Source organism: Corythoichthys intestinalis, chromosome 17 (genome assembly GCF_030265065.1).
Source record: "Corythoichthys intestinalis isolate RoL2023-P3 chromosome 17, ASM3026506v1, whole genome shotgun sequence".
In the NCBI taxonomy this organism is placed as follows: domain Eukaryota; kingdom Metazoa; phylum Chordata; class Actinopteri; order Syngnathiformes; family Syngnathidae; genus Corythoichthys; species Corythoichthys intestinalis.
In genome coordinates this window covers 13,618,321-13,640,475 of record NC_080411.1, presented here as the reverse complement: position 1 = coordinate 13,640,475, position 22,155 = coordinate 13,618,321, and the positions used below count along the sequence as shown (strand labels likewise).

At 38.5% G+C, this 22,155-nt stretch overlaps 2 protein-coding genes across 3 annotated transcripts in view; one reads left to right on the top strand and one right to left on the bottom strand.

Moving 5' to 3' along the window:
- Positions 1–1,429: 1,429 nt before the first annotated feature.
- Positions 1,430–10,284, bottom strand: LOC130905734 (placenta-specific gene 8 protein-like). The gene is made up of 5 exons (XM_057819368.1): positions 10,017–10,284; positions 6,964–7,092; positions 6,563–6,687; positions 1,676–1,815; positions 1,430–1,533 (listed from the first exon to the last, which is right to left on the bottom strand). The coding sequence occupies exons 2-4, from the start codon at positions 7,046–7,048 to the stop codon at positions 1,711–1,713; spliced, it is 315 nt and encodes a 104-aa protein (XP_057675351.1). The 5' UTR covers positions 7,049–7,092; positions 10,017–10,284; the 3' UTR covers positions 1,430–1,533; positions 1,676–1,710.
- A 10,958-nt stretch (positions 10,285–21,242) lies between these two features.
- adamts6 (ADAM metallopeptidase with thrombospondin type 1 motif, 6) overlaps positions 21,243–22,155 on the top strand; it is a 128,644-nt gene continuing 127,731 nt past the window's right edge. For both annotated transcript variants that reach the window (XM_057818501.1, XM_057818500.1), the window contains exon 1: positions 21,243–21,604. The gene's annotated coding sequence lies outside the window, so the exon portion shown is untranslated. The remainder of the gene's footprint in view (positions 21,605–22,155) is intronic.

Genomic DNA, 22,155 nt, shown 5'->3' with positions numbered 1-22,155 from the left:
GAATGAATTAGGGCTGCAGCTATCGATTATTTTAGTAGTCGATTAATCGATGAAGTAGTTCGAATAATCGAGTAATCGAATAAGGAACATGAAAAATTTGAATACCTGAGCTGAGCCTCAAACGGTATAAAAAATAAATGAGGATCTATGTACAACAAAAGAACAATTGGCTGATTTACATAGCAAAAGTCCGGCAGCGTAAATGCTATAAAATGCTAACCTTTTTTTTTTTTTTTTAAATACAGTGCTCTTATCAAATGTATCTGACTCATATTCCCACAAAAGACGGCTAAATATACCTGTAAACTAAATTACAAATGCATTAAAAAGCATTAGCCCAAACAAAAACTTACCTTACGTTGGTTATAACAGGGAGCAGTTGGATTCAGCCATGTGAAATGAGGCAGACCAGAGGGCCGTGTATCCACCCTAATCAATAAAACTAAATGTAAACATTTTCAAAATAAACCATTACGCCGCCACTTTTTTCTAATCGAATGCTCGAGTTAATCGATTAATCGTTGCAGCACTAGAATGAATACTCGGCAGTAGGTGTGGATACCTCTTGGTACCTGACGATATGATACGATTTGCGATACAAAACTCACGATGACGATGATCTCACAATATGGAGGTACAACGATTATCTATACATTGGTCAGGAAATCAATCTACAAAACAACTAATAAACAGAAAAACAAGCTATCTTCATCCCTCTGCTGTTAGTTTATCACTAGTAGACGTCCATTCCATTTGAACAGGGAGGGCGGCGGCGAATGAACCCCTCCCACTTCTATGACCATCAGTGGCAGCCAATGCCAGGCAAACAAGGTAATTTTGGGCCATTTCATTTTCATTCACTTCCTGTTGGTTTTGGGGCATTTCAGGGTCTCTTCCTGCTGATTTGGGGGCATTTTCTCGGTCGCTACCAGTTCTGTAACCCAAAATCAACAGGGAGTGAATAGGCAGTGACTCAAACTCGATTTGGGTCATCTGTAAATGCCCTAAAATGAACAGGAAGTGACCTGTAAATGCCCCCAAAATTGGAAAGAGTGACTGAATGCTCTTCTTTTCAATGAACAAACGTTCATTCGCCCTTCCCGGATTCAATGAACTGGGTGTCGAGTGCCATCAATGGTGGCCATAGAGTTAACTGAGAGAATATTGTGGTGGAGGATTTTCGTAGCAGCTTGTTGATTCCTTTTTTTATTTTAAATGGGGTTAGGTTAGGGTTTAGGAAATGGGCTTCCTGCTTTGTTAAAAAAGGGTTGATATTGTAAATACTCATGGGACAGTGGTTATTTGCTTATGCTACCTATGAACTCCAGATTTATGGTCGTTGAAAGTGAAACTCTTCATTTATTAGTGTGACTAAAACGCATTCTCCAATTCAAATTCCCACATCAATAAACTGCCAGCCAATTAAAAGGTCCCTTATTGACTTTATTTTTTGACTTTATTGACTTTTTATTCACTTTATCAAGAATCCAACAATACTTTTTCCAACGAACAACTGCTCCAAGTTCATGACACCTGCAACAGATAATAGAAAAGTGGTCAAGGATAACTGAAGATTATGAACGTTGACTCATTTTTATCACATAATTGCGCTGCAATCAGATTCAGGTCAGTTATTTCCGAATACCATTCCAGGGGCAATTAATGTTTAACTCACAGTATCACCATGATTCACGCTGAAGCGCTCCTTTCTCAGAAAATGCCTTGCTCCTTCCTGCGGTCGATGTCCCTCTTCAGCTGGCAGGTGGCGCACACCAGGCAGCACCAGTTGGTCATGAAGTCGCTGCAAAGCGAGCCCTGAAAAGAATGTCGCACAAGCACACACGCGTACATTTGTGTTTGACTTTCAGTAGTAAAGAGGGTGGAAAACAATGGCCTCGCTGAGTAAATATGCAGTCTCATCACCAGAAAGGAACTTGGGCGCTAGCAACAACAAAGCAAATAGGCAATGTTCAATGTGTAGCGTTTTGCCCGAAACATGTTTTTGTTTATAAATTCATGTTTTGAACAGTGTGTTTCTCAATGATTGACGCATGACTATGTGCAATCAGGCGCATTCAGGTAAATAAAAATGTTGGCGCCAGTATTAGCGATCACATAGCAAAAAGGTTTTCGACTCATTAATGCTCACTGGTTATTTGTCCTAATACTGGTTTCACCACCTCACATTACTGGAATTGATCGCGCACTCACTAGAGATGTCCCGATCGATCGGCATCCCCATCGATCGGGTCCGATCACATCATTTTCAAAGAATCGGAATCAGCAAAAAAATATCGGCCATGCCTTTTTTTAATATATATATATATACTAATTAAATCGTTTTCTAATTGTATTTAATGTTACAGACATAATATGTTACACTCGTACAGAGTCTTTAGTTTAGGCTTAAGGTAGGGTTATCAAATTTTTCCCGATAACGGCGGTAATTAATTTTTAAAAAATGTATCGCGTTAAATATTTACCGCAATTAATGCATGCGTTGCATGACCCATTTACGCATTGTCGCGCTCAATCTGTAATGGCCCCGTTTTACCCATTTAGAGCGATAATAGGCAGCGTAAAATGAGTAGAGGCAGCCTTTGGAGCCTTTGTTTAATAGGCTAAAGCCTTACAATCCCTCTCCCTACGAGTAGAAATATCGTGGGAAGCAATGTGGGGAAGCAAGGTCGCAATTGATCTTTTTCTTAACACCATATGTTATTTCCCAACGCAGAGAAGATATATCAATTGGTAGCACTACGCACAGTCATGGTTCCACTTCCCATCATGCATTTGGGTTGAATGGCTGCAGTATCATTTACTGAAAGCTCAACAAATACACTAGATGGCAATATTTAGTCACAATATACAAAGTCACAAGTCTTTCTATCCGTGGATCCCTCTCACAGAAAGAATGTTAATAATGTAAATGCCATCTTGAGGATTTATTGTCATAATAAACAAATACAGTACTTATGTACTGTATGTTGAATGTATATATTCGTCCGAATTGTATTCATTTTTTTCTTAATGGATTGCCAAAATGTATATGATCGGGAAAAATTATCGGGAATGATTGGAATCGAATCGGGAGCAAAAAATAAGCAATCGGATCGGGAAATATCGGGATCGGCAGATACTCAAACTAAAACGATCGGGATCGGATCGGGAGCAAAAAAACATGATCGGAACAACCGTAGCACTCACCTTGCCCTATCACGTCCCTATCCGACCTATCTTCCCTAATATACATTTATGGTTGGATAAATATATATATATATATTTTTAGATAATTACAAAATAAACATATATAGGCTTTAAATGACCTAACCTGTGTGGTTACGTAAACAAAACAAAACAAAACAAAAAACCAAACACCTTTAAGAGCCTTCATTTGAACTAGCTAATTGTTTTCGTTACCATTTGTGCTGCAACGATTAATTGATTTACTCGAGTAATTTGATTAGGAAAAAAAGCTTTGAATCAAACTTTGCTGCTTCCAGGTTTCGTTTTAATTAGAGTGGCATTGTTATTTTTTGTTTTGGAAGTGTTTGTATTTAGTTTAATTGATTTGGGTGGATACACTGCCCTCTATTGGCAACAGTGAATAGGACATAAGTTATTATCACGGCTGAATCCAGCTGCTCCCTGTTAAAACCAACATAAGGTAGGTTTTTGATTGAGTTAATGCTTTTTTTTTTTTTTTTTAATGTATTCCTAATTTAGTTTACTTGTATACTTAGCAGTATTTTGGTGGAATATGTGTTTGAACGATTTTGAACGATTAAAGCATTGTAAGAAAAAGTTAGCATTATATAGCATTTAAGCTAGTGGACTTTTGCTATGCAAGTTAGCCAATTGTTCATTTGTTGTACTAATATCCTCATTTATTTTTTATACCGTTTGCGGCTACACTCGAGTATTTAAATTTATTTTAAAATAATTTATTGCTCTGCATAGTTTGAAGAAACACTCGAGAATCTTATTTTGTATTCCGATTTGATGCTCTTTTGAAAGAGTAAATGTTATTGCAGGCATAAACACTTGTTTCTTTGTTTTACATCTCCTTAAATGTATTCGGCAACGCATTAAAAGTAATCTGATTATGCGATTTTTCGGACTAATCGATAGAATAATCGATTACCTCATTAATCGATAGCTGCAGCCCTAGTTACCATTGAAAAAAATTTCGTTATAACCAAATGTATTTTTTTTTATTTGCGGGACATAACATCCATTTGTTTATAGAATTGAAGTGACGTTACAGAACCAATCGCACATACTTTCATGGCAGTGTGTGTTTTTGGAAACAACTGCAATTTAGTCTTTTTTTGGGGGGTGGGGGGGTAAAACGTGTAAAAATACAATTTAACGTTTTTGCAATAAAACAATTTAGTATTGAATGGAATTAATCTATATTGGTTGCCTCAAATAAAAAACTAAAACATTTTTTAAGAATTAAAATAGATGGATAAAAAATCAAATACAGTGGTACCTGTACTTACGAAATTAATTGGTTCTGGAAGTAGTTTCGTAATTTGTAAATTTCCATGTAAATGCCCTAATCTGTTCCAAGCGCCCCAAAATTCAGACACAAATCTTTCACAATGCATAAAAATGCATCAAAACATGTAACAGATACATGCTACAATTATATTATTGCACAATATACATAAAATCAGAGTTTTGCATAATGTAAATAACCAAGAATAAACAAAAGTTAATACTTCATCTAAAAGCTGTCGGAACACGAGGGGTGAATAAAGAGGACGTTGGGATAAACACATACATTACAGGTCCCTCTTAGCCAATTGGATGCCAGGAATGCTAGGCAATAGCCAATGGCAGAGCAGCTATAAGTATGTTATGTTTGGTAAACTGCATACTGTATTTTTGCCTTTCGTATTCTGAAATTTCTTTCATAACAAGAGGCAATATTTTCCTTTTGAGATGTGTCTTAACCTGAAAATTCTGTATGTAGACGTTCGTAAGTAGAGGTACCACAGCATATAGGACAGAGAATATTTTCAGTATTTTTTTTAAATGAAATAAAATGTAATTATACATTTTACATTCAATGAATGGCCTATTTTAAAACTGTTTTTATGTATTATACATCTACTAGATAGAGCTGCATGAAAGGGAATATTATGCCATTACTAACCAATATTGATCCATATATAAGGCGCATCAGTTTACCCCGTAATTTTCGGACTATAAGCCGCTACTTTTTTCCTTCATTTTGATACCTGTGGCTTATAGTCCAGTGCGGCTTATTTGTTGATTTTTTTAGGTAACACTTTATTTGACAGCGATCTCATAAGACTGTCATAAGATCATCAAAATTATGAAATGACACTATCATGGACATTACTGAATGCTTATGTCATTAAGTGTCATTTGGAAAATTATGTCACTAACTCAATTTTTGTTCATCTTGGATCTTTTGCATCCATTCAAAAGTGAGATCATTTGCCGGATAACACTTAATGACATCTGTTATAAGCATTCATGAATGCTCAGGACAGAGACATGTCATAATTATGATTGTGTAATGACAGTCTTATGGCACCACTGTCAAATGAAGTGTTAGTAAATACCATAACTAGCAATTGATGAAACAATTGGAACAGTAACTCAAATATTTAGCAGAGAACATGATTTTTGATTGTTATTTACATCTGTAGCGATGCAATGCATGTTAAGAGGCATGTTGGATGACAACAGTCAACAGCAGTTGGCAGCAGAGGTTGACTGTCTCCCCCAAGGGAGCACTGATGGCCAAATGAAGCTTCTTGAAGCAATAAAGCTTTGCAGTAATTGGTTCAAAGTTTAATGATGGTTCATTTGGTCTTATGACAGTCGGTCGTATGATGCCGCTGTCAAATAAGGTTGTACCGGTTAATATCTTTTGGTGTAAATATCCCATGATACACTGAGGACAGCTGCGGCATATAGTCCAGTGCGGCTTATCAATGAACAAATGCCGTTTTTGTGCCAAATTTGGTGGGCTGCGGCTTATAGTCAGGTGCGCCTTATAGTGCGAAAATTAGGGTATATGTCGGGTTTTGAGAAAATTGAAGGTTTTCAGATGCGTCTTATGGTGCGGAAAATACAGTTCATAAATAAATATAAGTAATAGTTTTTGTTATTGTTTTTTTTCCCCCATTCTTAAATAAAATATTTTTGAGCATATTTGCTATTAACAGGCTCAAAATAGAATTTTTTTAAAAGTCTAAATGTCTCAACGACTGAACGACTATCAAAATAGTTGAATTAATTTTATAATTGTGATTCATCGCTTAATCCTGGCCACTATACTGTAAACAGGTTATACAATTTAGACTTCAATGATCGTAACCATTTTTGCTTTCATATAAGTGGAAGCAGTCTTCAATAAACACAAATTGTCAGTCATTGAAATCGCACTTCTGAAATTGCAAGAATGGAATGTGTAACAATGGAATTGAATTTGGCCTTCAATTATGCTCATTTAGCCTAAACATGAATGTAATTCAGTGTTTTTAATGGATGATTCGATGGGCCCCCTCTATGAACGTACGTTGATGTTGTATCGGGTCCGATAGACGCTGCGGATAGCCATGCTCAGGCCGCACAGGCAACACTCGTCCATGTCGCTGGCGATGGTGCAGCTAAGACACGGGAAGCACCACAGGCCGTAGCAGCCTGCAGACAAAAGGAGAAGGGGATGGACATTGTACCATGAGGTACACCTTCACATACTCATTCATACATGAATACATTAAACTTTTTTTTTTTCTTTAAATCATGTGATGCTAAATCTACTCATGCTTCTTTTTTTATCATTATCGCGGGCAGTTTTATGGTCATGTCAGTTATATTGCTTTATGCTATATACTTTAACCTTTTTATGGTTTGTCCTAAGACGACACTTGATTTTATAGTGATTGATTGTTTTGTTTTACCCGATAGAGAACTTACATGTTCCACAATCGTCGCAGAAGTCACACAAGCCGGTTTGGAAGTCAGAAGCCGGATATCTGCCGGGTTGATTGGTCACCGCCATGATGATAGTGATAACTGGAATCGGGGAAAAACTGCTGATGTCACCTAAATTCACAAGATTAGAAATGTATTATATCTGTCTTTTAAAAGTCGAGTCAAAAAATGTACACTTGATAAAAATTAGCAGCCCGAGTTGTAACTTTATTTATCTTTTGCATTTTAAGTTAAAAATTTTGTTTATCTCATGTCCATTGCATTTTAATTAGTATTTCATATTTTCCTTTAGGTAAGCGCAGTTTCAAACTGCTTCATGTTGTGGTTGTCTGCAATGGGAAATATTCACTGTAGAAACATTTTTTTGAAGAAGCAGAACTTAAAATTTCAAGTTTCATTTTCAATTTCACTTGATGGAAAACATGCAAATGCTATCATGGTAATTCATGATTTTAGGTTGATAGAACTTACATTGAGGAAGCAGAAGTCAATATTTCAAAAGCAGAACTTAGTAAGCAGAACTCATCATTGTAAGTGAACTGGACTCATGTTAAGCAGAACGTAATAGAGAAAGACACTTTTATCATGTCCATCCCTGCAGAAAAAAATATTTTTTAATAAGTTGCAAAGTGTCTTAACAATGGAGAAAATGTAAATAAATTCCAGTACTTCCAGGTAGCGGCCAAACGAATACGGGGGCAAACATTTTACCACTGCCGGTCCTATTTTAGCCAATCAAATGTGAGTATCCGGAATTTCCCTGCTCTTCCTCGATATGTCATTAATACCCATTGTTACATAAACCTGTGCTGGAGTCTATTAGTGGGTATGTAAGTGGGTATAACTGACATCACAATATGACTACATCCATAAACTCCCTTTTTGGTGTTAAAATATTTTCGCCATTATCAGAGGTCTAATTTGCGACTTGTCTATAAATCGAGTCACTGAATGTCATTTATACTAGGTGTTGTCTTACGCTTTAAAATTCTAAGTAAAATTGATTTAAGTTTAATAATATATAATATATATATATATGGCGGAAAACACAGACAAGACTGAAAAAGCAGTTTCTGCTCTTGCACTCCTCTTTAATATAAACTGCTGTATTTTAAGCCAAAAGAACTGTTGTATTTGATAGAACAATATGTCTATATGCTGCCATAGCAGATTCACGGTGCATTAAGCCCCCGAACTATTTTCAATTTGTACGTTTTACCCTTTAAAAAAAACCTGTTTACAGATGTCGCGCAACCGCTTTTGTGTCAACCCATCCATAAAACGAAGGTAATTAATTATATTTATGATTTAAAATGTCAATCGTTTTAGCTTAGAATCATTAATTGATGTTTCATATTTAGTTTTTTTTTTAAAAAACGACTTTAAAAAATTATTCACTCACATATTTTAAACAAATTACGTCACAATGAAAAAAATGGTGTCTGTAAGAAAGTCACAGATATCTACCTCATAACTATCGCTTAATTGTGTTTTTGTTTGTTTGTTACTGTCGCATTTTCTCTTAATATTTCAAGTTCACATTTTAAGTTCAAGTTAGCAAAACATAACATTTCGAATTAGCACAACTTAACATTTTAAGTTAGCACTTCTTAACATTTCAAGTTAACACAACTTAATATTTCAAATTAGCACAATTTTATGTTTGAAGTTCTGTGAACTTGGAAAGGTAAGTTTTGCCCCAAAACAAAAGTTTACAGAAGTTAGCATTATAATTTAGCACGACTTAATATTTCAAGTTAGCACAACCTACATATGATGCATTTTAAATTGGCACAACTGAACATTTCAAGTTTGCATTTCAAATTCAAGTTAGCAGAACGTAACATTTCAAGTTGAAGTTAATATTCTCTGAATTTAGGTAACTTTTGCCCCAAAACAATAGTTTAACAGTAACATTTCAAGTTAGGACAACCTACATTTCAAACATTTCAAGTTAGCACAACTTAATATTTGAAGTTCACATTTAAAGTTCAAGTTAGCAAAACATAACATTTCGAATTAGCACAACTTAACATTTCAAGTTAACACAATTTAAAATTTCAAGTTTGCATTTTAAGTTCAAGTTAGCAAAATGTAACATTTCAAGTTAGCACAACTTAATATTTCAAGTTAACATAACTTAACATTTCAAGTTAGCACTATTTATCTTTGAAATTCTGTGAACTTAAACATGTTTTGCCCCCAAACTTGTTAATTCAAGTTAGCACAATTCATTTGATCAAGTTAACTCGAAATAAGTCACAAGAACACTTGAAAAATTTGAGTTGTGCTTAAAATCTGTCTAAAATCTCATCTAAAATTTATTGGAAGTTGTCATTGTACTTCTTGGGGTTAAAACTGCCTTTTTGTATTAACACTTAAGTCTTAAGCTTAAACACCATTTTTTGGTAGTAGTTTTAGATATTTTTAGAGATAATATCTGCATGGTGAGAAAAGAGAATGCCTGCTGTAAAACGACTATATTCTCAATATTGTTTTTGCTTTTTGTTCTCAAAAATATTATTTAATTCACTTAATAATACACTTTTTGGTCAGAAAAAAAAAACAAGTTAATATTCATGTGATAAAACCTAACAGTCATATCAGAACTTTTATTTGGTCCAAAGCTTAAGTAGGGAGGAGTAATGAGTTTATTATCTATGTGTAATCAGTGAGCTGGTCACCATATCTACTTTTTGTAAGCACTTTTTAGATCAAATATTCAAATGTTTTTATTCCAAATAACACATTTTACGAACAAACCCCCCCCCTTTTTTTTTTAAACAAACAAAAAACATTTCTCCAAAGTAAATAAATAAATAAATAAACGTACTTATGAATAATACTATGATTTAATGTTTTTATTTTTATTTTGCATTGTATAGCACAGAGGAACTTTATTTCAACTGGGACACTTGTTTTAGGAAACAAATGCAATATTTCAAATTACTCTGCATAACCAAAGTGGGAAAAAAAACAATCGTTCTAATAAACTAAAAATAAAAAAAGTAGAATAATACAGAGGACATTCTTACCTTACGATGTGAAGAAGTTTATGAGACGGGCGGATGTGTGCTGGACGTTATTATTGAAGGCCACACCCTATCCCCCCTTCTTTACTCACAGCTGCACCTGTTCACAATACTTACATTCGAGTTGGGAATCCACATTTATCATGAAATCATAAGTAAAATCACGAGTAACATTGTGTGAAGTGTCATAAAGTTTATACACAGCAATTGCAACCACACCTTCACTTTAGTTCACTTTAAAACAGAGAGGAACTAAAACTGTATGATCATCAACTTCTCCTGTCTTATCAACAGGCTGAAACCACTTTTTTTTTTAAACTTGACAGAGTTGTAAAAAGAGTGGGTGTTAAACATAAGTCCGTTTTATGTTCTTTGTACGCGACCACCAAACAAAAATGCACTAATACGATATAAATTTGAAGTTGGAGTTCTGAGTTAGACATATTTTTTTTTACAAATTAATTAAAATGACATCATTTCTTGTAGTTCACTTGCTGATCTCACTGCACAACAGCGTGATAAATCTGTGAACTACACAATAGTCATGACCCCTGATTGTCTTGAACGTTTACAAAAAATTATATCGAATAATACCCTTTGTATGTATCCTACTTTTTAAGGGACAAAAAATTGACAAATTAAAAACTATAAATTACAGTAATCCACTTTTTTTTCTCCTTTCAGTTTTGTCTTCAGCAAATGGAATGTACTCCCAATGGGTTTTGGGTCAGGTGATTAATATGGCAAAAACAAAACGTTTTTATAAACGTTTGTATCAAGGGTCCTCACTGAAGATGTGAATAATAGACCATCTCCAGTCAAAATGGTATGGACGCCTATTGCTGTCAATGGCAGCCAAAATAGTGAAGGGAAAAGGTACCGTTCTTGCCCACACCATATAATTGTTTGCATTAGTATAACACATTCATTTAACTATAGTTTAGGCAGACTCCACTCAGTGGCCTTGAACACAGGAAAGTGAATCACCTTATCAGCGCTCATGAGGGGGAAAAGGAAAAATGGTACCGTTTCTCGTAGGCACCGTCTAACTTTGCATTACTCGAACACACGTAATATAATCAATCAGGGAATAGGATCATTTCTCATATTCACTGTAAGACTTCACTACTCTAACACACCTTATGTAAAATGAATAGCACACCATAGTTTAAAGAAACAGAATAGATACACAACGCCATCTTATCACAGAAGCCCAACTCTGGCAATCAGTCCTCCCGACAAACGAGCAAGGACAAAGACCAGCGCGCTTTGTCCTAAAACAAGGCGTGCCAGCCCGGATAACAAAGTTGATAGCAGGCGCTTGTGACGTCAAGAGCAGCGTCGGTCGCTGTGGCAACCACATCCCATCCACGCACGAACCTAAACAGCCCGAAACCGGCCAGAGAGGGATGATCCCAAAGTAACGCCCGGACACACCTTCGGCCGGCCCACAGACTTAAAAAACACTGGACACTGAGATAAGATAGATTTGCTGCTCGGAAACATGTAGCCTTGTTTTGGATTCAGAATTGTCCCTCCGTCGTCTGTTTTTGACCATTCTCGACGAATAAATTGTTAACCTGCTTTCGGCGAGTCTTTTTCAAACTTTTGGAACATGGAGTCAGTACAAAGGGTTAATATCAGAGATGAACGCGCGAAGTTCCGCCTTCCCGGTTGGCGCGCGCGGAGGCAGCATCGGCAGAGCAGCACTTTGTTCAGCTGTCTCTGTTTCCGTGCGGCTTGTCTGGGGAGGCAAATTTCAACAATAGTTAACCCAGCAGTCAGCAACCCGCGTCTCCGGAGCCACATGCCGCTCTTCGGTCCGTCCTTTGAGCCTCAGTTTCAAAAATAAAACACAACTATTTGGTTGAAACATATTGTGGCCTTATGATATTTGACAAAGGAATTTAGCGTTGCTGTAGTGAGCAGAACAAGTCAGACTCACTTTCTTTGTCAACAGAAAACAGACCCGGGTCATTAATTTAGCAACTATGTAAAGCCACGGTGCCACCTTGCTGACACCGTGACTTTACATAGTTGGTGAAATAATGACCTGCCTAAGTGTTCTGTGAATAACGGTGTATAAACAGTGAGCTTGACTGGTACCCGGCCGTAAGTAGAGATTTAGGGTGGCCCCCTGGTGGCCGACCATGTCATTGCATGTAACTGACTTTCCTGTATATGAATTAATATTAAGACTTTGCCGGTAAAATGTTCTCTATAAAAGTTGTAAAGCATTAAAACAACAAAACAGTGATTAAATGAACAAAAAATATATTTATATACATTCCCTGACAAAAGTCTTGTCGCTTATCCATTTTGTAGAAACAATTGCTGTAATAACCTAATTTTTAATTATTCAATTGGTTTCAGAAATGGCTCATATGAAAGCTAAGATCCTCCCAAATGATGTCGAATGTACAAAAAAATATTTGTTTCACTGAAAAAAGATTGATCATTTAATGACAACATAAAAGTCAATTTTTGGCAAGACAAAAGTTTTGTCGACTACAGAAAATAGTGTGAAAATTGAACAAAAAACGTACGGTACTTCAAATACAAAAATATGTTACACAACATAAGCGAATTAAGTGGTGGTGCTGTGAGATCCAAATTGAATATTTTGTATGATTTCCATGGGCTTGAAGGACTGCATCTATCGCGGTTCGGCAAGGATTCATATGATTTATTGATGAAGTCATCAGGAACATCAAAAAAGTCTTGCATGCCTCCCAGAGTTAATCAACATTCTTAGGTTTCGTCTTCCATGCTTCCTCTTTCATCCTGTTCATGTCTGGTGACTGGGCTGGCCAGTCCTGGAGGATCTTGATCTTCTTTGCCTTGAGGAACTATGAGGTAGAGATTGAAGTACGTGATGGAGCACCATCCTGCTGCAGAATTTGTCCCTTTTTATGGTTAGGAATGTAAGAGGCAGCTATGATTTGTTGATATTTCAGACTATTTATGTTGCCTTCCATCCTGCTGCCGAATTAGTCCCTTTTTATGGTTAGGAATGTAAGAGGCAGCTAAGATATGTTGATATTATAGACTATTTATGTTGCCTTCCACCCTGCAGATCTCTCGCACACCCCCATACTGGATGTAACCCCAGACCATTATGCCCTATTATGCCCTTGGTTGTGTCGGTGGGTTTATATCTTTGTGCACATTTAGAATTTATGGCACATAACATCTGATAGAGCTGTTATAAACAGCTGTTAAATAATCTGCAATATTTATAAAATTGATAGCGAATTACATACTACACGAGCTAAAAAACAGCGTACTTGGAATTGGTGTCTCAACACTGCAGATTCCTGTGCCCTGCGCAAACTTCTGGTTTTTCTATGAAAACTCAAGTAAAATGTAGGAAAGAAAGAGAAACGTCTCGAATAGACCATCAGGTCGAAACTTGTGGGTGTCTCTATTCTCTTTCGTACGTTTCTTCCTCGACTCTGTATACAAACCGACATTGTGTGTGCGCTGGGCACGAGAACTTCTGCGGTGGAACCACTTCCAGCTACGCTTTTTTTTTTTTTCGCTCAAAGTTGTCAGCACGTCGTGTGTTTGATATCATTGCCAGAAAAACACACATAATAGGACACCTTGCAGCTTCCCTTTTAATGCTGTCCTTATAATAACGATCTGCCGCATCGTATATCACTGTGTGACTTTCCACCTCCATGATGAAACGTTCTTCGTCCATGTTCGCTGGTGTTTAAAACGTGAATATGCAACTGGGCTGTTACGTCCAGGCCCAGCTCCGCCCATTTTGTCGGATGTGTGTCCGGCAAAAATAGAAAATAACCTATGCCCTATACCATCCGGCGGGCATGCGGCACGCCGGAGATGGTTCGCAGTCAATCCGGTCATGCCTCTGGTGTACTTGGGCCCTAATTCGCTTATGTTATGTAACATATTTTTGTATTTGAAGTACAATTTCTCTTCAATTTTCACACTACTTTCTGTAGGCGACAAAACTTTTGTCTTGCCAAAATTTGACCTTTATGTCTTCATTAAATGATCAATCTTTTTTCAGTGAAACAAATATACAGTGGGGCAAATAAGTATTTAGTCAACCACCAATTGTGCAAGCTCTCCTACTTGAAAAGATTAGAGAGACCTGTAATTGTCAACATGGGTAAAGCTCAACCATGAGAGACAGAATGTGGAAAAAAAATCAAATCACATTGTTTGATTTTTTTAAAGAATTTACTTCCAAATTAGAGTGGAAAATAAGTATTTGGTCACCTAAAAACAAGCGAGATTTCTGGCTGTCAAAGAGATCTAACTTCTAACGAGGTCTAACGAGGCTCCACTCGTTACCTGTATTAATGGCACCTGTTTTAACTCATTAGCAGTATAAAAGACACCTATTCATAACCTCACTCAGTCACACTCCAAACTCCACTATGGCCAAGACCAAAGAGCTGTCGAAGGACACCAGAGACAAAATTGCAGACCTGCACCAGGCTGGGACGACTGAATCTGCAATAGGTAAAACGCTTTGTGTAGTGATGGGTCCGTGATTGCCTGGCACGGCCATACTGTTCTCCATGTATTTTTCAAACACTGAGAGAAAAGTCTGGGAACCAGCCCATTAACGGCCTCTCGAGCAGGTACAAAATCAATCGACAAATCAGATTTGTTTATTTGCGTGACGTGTTCTTAACGAGCAACGTCACTCTTGCGCGTCGAAAGTCGTCTCCACAACAACACAGATGGTGAACAGGAGAGCCGAGAATATGTTCCAATCCACGGTAAAATCAGTTTTAAATTACCAAAAACACATCGACACGAGTCATTGACAACAGTCTGTCTCGCGCTAGCCATGTTGAATAAACTCTGCTCTCCTCGTATGTTTACTTCCGCGCGCAAGTCCCTCGTCCTGCCCTCGTCGTTTTACTAACGTCACATCTGCCCGTCGCTGATTGGTCCACTCAGCTGTCTGTTTGCTGTGGCTTGCTCCGCCCTGGAAATTGTATCCGCTGAATGGTGGCCAGACTCAATAACTGGAACAGTGGTGAGTCTGGTGTACCAGGCAAGGTCCGTGAGACCTCATGAAGCGTGTCAACACAGTGACACACTGTGTTGACACAGTGTGGATACTGTGTCATTGAATACTGACACCTGCTGGACATAAAAAATCCCTACAGGCAACTCACTTGACAGACTGACACTGAAATGATGACATAGCATGTAAAATCAAATCATTTAAGTCTTTGCATTCATATTGCGTTATTCCATATCTTTATGTGAACATATATTATAATGTGAAAATGTAAGTAATTATGAATGCCTGTGGACTTTTTGTTCTGATAAAATTTTATTCAAAAAGTTTTTAATGTTTAAAATTTAGTTGGTTACTTTTTTTTAAATTTTTTTTCAAACAAGCCTGCTGTGGACAACACACTCGCATGGAACCAACGATGCCAGCATGCACAAGAATTTCCAGTTGAAAGAGGTTTGGATAAGATGTCCGTTGGCTCCTCCAGTATTGAAGAAAATCGGCATTGCGTGCCATGTTCGGCTCAGCCATACATCGTTGCACTTTTGCAATTTCATCTACAGTTGCATTGCCTCCTTGACTCCCCACTTCGTCATCTAAGTGCTACCATAGCCCATCAGAAAGAAATGAAAGTGGACAAAAAATAAATTATAGCTTAATTACAGATTTCTAATAAATTACCAAAAAAGTGACTGTGGGAAAGGAAAGGAATGGCCCTATACCTGTGTTTATTTTGGGATTATCAGAAACGTCATTCTCATGCTTGGCTCAATAATGCTTCAGCATTGAGGAGGTGGCAACTGTTTGTATATGACAGGTTGGTCATATTCAAAGTACAAATGCGACATTTCACCTGCAAAAAAAAAAAAAAGAAATAATAGTAAAATCGAAACACATAACGTCGTGGTCGATTAGTGTTTTTTCAGACCACTAAGGTATCAGGCCAATAACAAAAGGCTTTTATAATGGCACCACAAATAACGGACCCACGTGCACCCCTCACACTAATAAACTAAGATTTAACTTAAAATTAATTGTATTTTGAATGGAAGATGACAAGTGCGTTTTCCCTGTCTTACGTCCATTTCCACAGCATGTAGACAACGAGGAAGTAACCATGAGATGTGGATTGTTTCAGCAGCTCCATCGCGTTGACGCGCTTCCTTTTGAACCAGTTTGCAGCGTCATGACTGTGTCGACACAGTTCAATGAGTTCATGCATGGGTCACGTGATTTTCTTGTAGCGATACGCGCACCGACGCAGGAGTTGCTCCATGAGCTCGGCGCGCGCGCCGGCGCATTAGTATCACTGAACCCATCACCACTAGCTTGGTGTAAAGAAATCAACTGTGGGAGCAATTATTAGAAAATGGAAGACATACAAGACCACTGATAATCTCCCTCGATCTGGGGCTCCATGCAAGATCCCACCCCATGGCGTCAAAATGATAACAAGAACGGTGAGCAAAAATCCCAGAACCACATGGGGGGACCTAGTGAATGACCTACAAATAGCTGGGACCAAAGTAACAAAGGCTAGTAACACAATGCGCCGCCAGGGACTCAAATCCTGCACAGCCAGACGTGTCCCCCTGCTGAAGAAAGTACACGTCCAGGCCCGTCTGCGGTTCGCTAGAGAGCATTTGGATGATCCAGAAGAGGACTGGGAGAATGTATTATGGTCAGGTGAAACCAAAATAGAACTTTTTGGTCGAAATACAGGTTCTCTTGTTTGGAGGAGAAAGAATACTGAATTGCATCCGAAGAACACCATACCCACTGTGAAGCATGGGGGTGGAAACATCATGCTTTGGGGCTATTTTTCTGCAAAGGGACCAGGACGACTGATCTGTGTAAAGGAAAGAATGAATGGGGCCATGTATCTAGAGATTTTGAGTGAAAATATCCTTCCATCAGCAAGGGCATTGAAGATGAGACGTGGCTGGGTCTTTCAGCATCACAATGATCCCAAACACATACAGCCAGGGTAACAAAGGAGTGGCTTCATAAGAAGCATTTCAAGGTCCTGAAGTGGCCTAGCCATGCTCTAGATCTCAAACCCATAGAAAATCTGTGGAGGGAGTTGAAAGTCTGTGTTGCCCAACGACAGCCCAGAAACATCACTGCTCTAGAGGAGATCTGCATGGAGGAATGGGCCAAAATACCAGCAACAGTGTGTGAAAAGCTTGTGAAGAGTTACAGAAAACGTTTGGCCTCCGTTATTTCCAACAAAGGGTACATAACAAAGTATTGAGATGAACTTTTTGTATTGATCAAATACTTCTTTTCCACCATGATTTGCAAATAACATTGTTTGATTTTTAAAGAATTTATTTTTTTTTTTTTTTCCACATTCTGTCTCTCATGGTTGAGGTTTACCCATGTTGACAATTGCAGGCCTCTCTAATATTTTCAAGTGCGAGAACTTGCACAATTAGTGGTTGGCTAAGTACTTATTCGCCCCACTGTATTTTTGTACATTCAACATCATTTGGGAGGGTCTTAGCGTTCATATGGGCCATTTCTGAAACCAATTGAATAATTAAAAGTCAGGTTAACAAGACTTGTCAGGGACTGTATACAGTGGCGCCACCAGGGGGTGGCCAGGGGTGGCCATGGCCACCCCTATAAACTGGTTGGCCACCCCACTGGCCACCCCGCTTGCCAGTATATCGTTAGATTGTTGTAGCATCAGTTATGCATTTCATCCCAAATGAATGCATTTATTTTGTTTTGTTAAATGTAGGGCTATCAAATTTATCGCGTTAACGGGCGGTAATTTCTAAAAATTAATCATGTGAAAATATTTATCGCAATTAACGCATTCGCGGTACGACTCATTCACGCATTGCCGCAAACAGCCTACACTGGTGCCATTTTACTTATATACAGAGATAAGAGGCAGTGTCAAGTGAGTGGAGGAGATACGAACATTCATTGGGGCCCTGCTTTTAATTGGCAAAAGCTTTCTCATCTCTCACACAGCAACTATAAATATTGTGGGAAGAGACGTGGGGAAGAATGACAGGAGTTGATCTTTTTCCTAATACCCTGTAGTGTACCCAACGCAGAGAAGACATAGCATTTGCAGCCACGACACACAATCATGGTTGCACCACTTCCCATCATGCATTTGGGCAGAACAATTAAGTCGCTACAGTATCATTTACTGACAGTGTTGGGCACGTTACTTTAAAAAAGTAATTAGTTACATTACTCACTACTTCTTCCAAAAGGTAACTGAGTTAGTAACTGAATTACTCTATAGTAAAAGTAACTAGTTACCAGGGAAAGTAACTATTTCCGTTACTTTAAAAAGAACTTGTTGTATGTCAAAGAATTTGAAATTTTCTGAGCAGTATTCGAGTCAGTGGAATAGAGAAAAACAGACAGGTAGTTAACTTGTTAGGTGCTTCAGCAGATTTGAATTGCTCACCACAGATGTCGACAAAAGCTTTGCCCCGGGACATAAATTACACATTACATGCAGGTTCTTTCCTTAAATTTTGACAAACTTGAAATAGTGTCTATATCTCCACCTCTTAAAGGACAATTTTTCTTCTGAATGCTCTGCCATCCGGACCCTGTGCATCTGTTTTGCGTGTGTGTGTTTGCCGCACGCGCTGTTCCGGTTTGCTTGTGAAATCACCGGCTCTGATTGGCTAACCACGACACATGACTCTAACCCTCAGCCAATCACAATCACTTCCATCGCATCTCTCGAGGGGCTGCATTTAGGTAGGCTCGTTTCCCGACAATTCACGTCACCTTCAAAGCGTGTGCCGTCCTCAAGATGGAAGCAGAATTATTGCTGGCTGACAGTGGGAGATGGGAACGAGGCTAGCATCAGGTGTAGCAAACAGAGAAACGTTACCAAACTTCGGAAAGCATTGTCTAATTGAATGAGCAGGGACAAACAGCTTGGAGTCAGAAGTACGTGCGCTATTCTCGAACCTGAACGCACCCCAAGTCTTGGATGACAAATCAACAGAGCAGAGAGTCGACTCGACACGGCTGGTAGTTTCTTCAATTTATTCAGAGTAAGTAACGCACCGCTTTTGACCGTCAGTAACGGTAACGGCGTTGTAAGGGCGGAAAAAGTAATTAGTTAGATTACCCCTTTACTGAAAAAATAACGCCGTTACGTAACGGCGTTATTTATAACGGCGTTACTCCCAACCAGAGGTTGCGCTAGACATTTTCGTTGTCTGTCATTTTGACTGACAGGGTCATAAAAATCCGGTCATAATCTATTTTTACCCGTCACTTAAATTTTTAAAATGATAATGATGACATATTCAATAGTATTTAGTTTTCATTCATTTTTAATTAATATTGTAACGCTTGCTTGGCGGCGAAAAATTAGACACGGAAGTCGTGGTATTTTTCTCCCTCTTTTTACTCTGCTTACCGCCAACAACACCAACAAAACAACAACTCCGCCCCCAAAGAAAAAGAGGCAACTATATAGACCCCAATCACCAACGTCACACAATGATCTTAATTGTGGTTGTCTGCCCAAAATCTTCTAAATATATATTAAATGCATCTTACCAGATATAAAATGACTACTACATAGTCTGTGGTGATCGTTTGGTGCCCAGATTTCTTGTCGAATTACAGCAGTCCATCTCGCTCTCCTCTTCGGGTCTCTCAGAATACGGTAGAACTTCAAGTCTGTCCGTCTATCTTCTCTGTTACTGCAACCAACCGCCACACACGCCTTCACCATTTTGATTATTAATGCTAACGAGCAGAAAAACACGCCGTGATAGGAGGCATGTACGTAGCGGTAATGTGTAAACACGACGAGCTGACGGACAATATGGCGGCTCCAGTCAGGGGGGCGGAGTTGTGATGTCATGTGATTGGGGTCTATACACAGGCGGCAATCTAGTCCACCAATTGGATGACGCGCTGGCACACCGGGTGCAACAATAAGAACCTCGCGTTGATGTGTCAATCACGGTGCCGCCGCCAGACCCCGGTGACGCTACAATATTCTGACAGAATAGCAAACGACGTCATGCATTAAGAGAGACAATAGCTAATTAATATGCTCACTTGCCACCCTGTGGTCTGGGGTGTGAATTGCAACCTGTCAAAATGACGGACGGACTTCAGTTTTTTCTGTCACCGTTTTAAAAAACCGGTCAACGACGGAAAATATTCGGTTAACGCGACCCCTGCTCCCAACAGTTTACTGAAAGCTCAACAAATACACAAGATGGCAATAATTAGTCACAATATACAAACTCACATTTATCCTTTAAGAATTACAAGTCTTTCTACCCGTGGATCCCTTTCACAGAAAGAATGTTAATAATGTTTATGCCATCTTGTGGATTTATTGTTATAATACACAAATACAGTACTTATGTACAGTATGTTGAATGTATATATCCGTCTTGTCTTAGCTTTCAAATTCCAACAAAAATTTACAGAAAAATATGTCATATTTTAGAGATGGTTTGAATTGCGATTAATTACGATTAATTTTAAAGCTGTGATTAACTCCATTAAAAAATTTAATCGTTTGACAGTCCTAGTTAAATGTACACCTTATGCCTAATATATACATAACAAAACAGAATTGTTGTGGAACTCAAAATGTTGACTGGACAGCTATGGACTATGCACATTAAATCATTAGTAACATCAAATATTACACAATACACCAAAGTATATCAGTAGCCGTGTCCTTAAGTCTTTCTGATAGTTTTCCCCTGACCTTTTTACTGCAATAATATAATGAAAACCTGAAATCATGGCTTTTAGTTTTGGTGTGCCACCCCAAGATTTTAAGTAGCCCCAACTGGCCACCCCTATGAAAAATTTCTGGAGGCGCCACTCACTGTATAATTGACAGAAAGCAGGTCCTTCATTCAGCCTCACGATGTCGCTGTTTGCCACGCAATCCTAAAAGTGAAGCAGTCGGTGTTTTGAAAACGTTGGCTGCCATACATCACTTGACGAACTCACCACGTCTTTTGGAGTCACCATGGAACATTAGAGGAATCTTTCTATGAAATAATTCTAGTCCTAAAAAAGTGACTATTAAAGTGGTCACCATGACAACACCTCGAGTGTCATCCTGAAGTTTTGGATCTGATGGACATGCGCGCAGATGATTCGACAGGCACAGCTGCAGTGACGTCACCGGGGGGGGGGGCTGGACAAGTGGGACATACCCCGGTGAGTGCGATGAGTAGAATCCTCCCTCCTCCAAAGACGAAAGTCGCTCTCGCTTGGTTTTGCATGCATGCATTGCAAGCGTGCCCCCCCTCCTCTCCTCTCTCCCTCCTCTTGCTACCTCAACTCACTTTTTAAGCCAGCCTGAGTCAAGATTATAACGGCTTGGAAATAGAGATCCCCGCTGGAGGAAGTACATTGTTGTTGTTGTTGTTTTTAATTTGGATCGTTCGAGCGACTTGGTTGCTTCCATGCGCAGCCGAGAGGATGAACGAGGAGCCCGCCAGGAGATGAGCGCAGGACCACGCACCGGGCCGGTGCTTCGCGGGGTGGACGTCGGTTTTTTGAGGACACATCCTGCACACTTGGACAGGAGCTGACAACCAGAATGGTAAATAGAGCTCTACTTTCTTGATCTAACAGGTGCTTGCTGTTGTTGAGTAGTGAAATGCGCTCTTAAAGGTACACCTGCACAAATCATTTTGGAGTGAGCACGAAATTCACTTTTGGAATGTTAAAAACTCAAAATTGCATGGAATAAATAGTAGCAAATGAGTTAAATATCCGTTTGTGTCATTTAAATTCATTTTGGATGCTTGTGTCTTTGATGGTTTCTAAGACACACATTAATACAAAGTACTTCACTATTGGTTTTACAACTTTAAATTCTCTTTTGATGAACTCATAAGTGATGATGAGGTTGACTTCATGAATGACTTCAGTGTCTTTGATGTCTCGTTTGCCAACTACCAGAAAGTACAGAATGTTCGCTGAATTAACGCTGAACAAAAACACATCTGGACTAACTGAAGACTCTAAATGTGTTTGACACGATTGACACAACACTCTTTCGGGGCTTGGAGGCTCACGTGTCTTTGTTGTTTTGAAAATATATATGCAGAGTTTCCCAAGTAAAATTGTTTATGTGATAAACGTTGAGGT

Excerpts from the sequence above, each read along its gene's own strand:
- LOC130905734 (XM_057819368.1), bottom strand. The coding sequence starts at position 7,048 with ATGGCGGTGACCAATCAACCCGGCAGATATCCGGCTTCTGACTTCCAA. Across the intron at positions 6,688-6,963 it reads CTGCGACGATTGTGGAACAT|GCTGCTACGGCCTGTGGTGC; the intron begins GTAAGTTCTCTA and ends TTTTGTCTGCAG. Across the intron at positions 1,816-6,562 it reads GGACCCGATACAACATCAAC|GGCTCGCTTTGCAGCGACTT; the intron begins GTACGTTCATAG and ends CATTCTTTTCAG.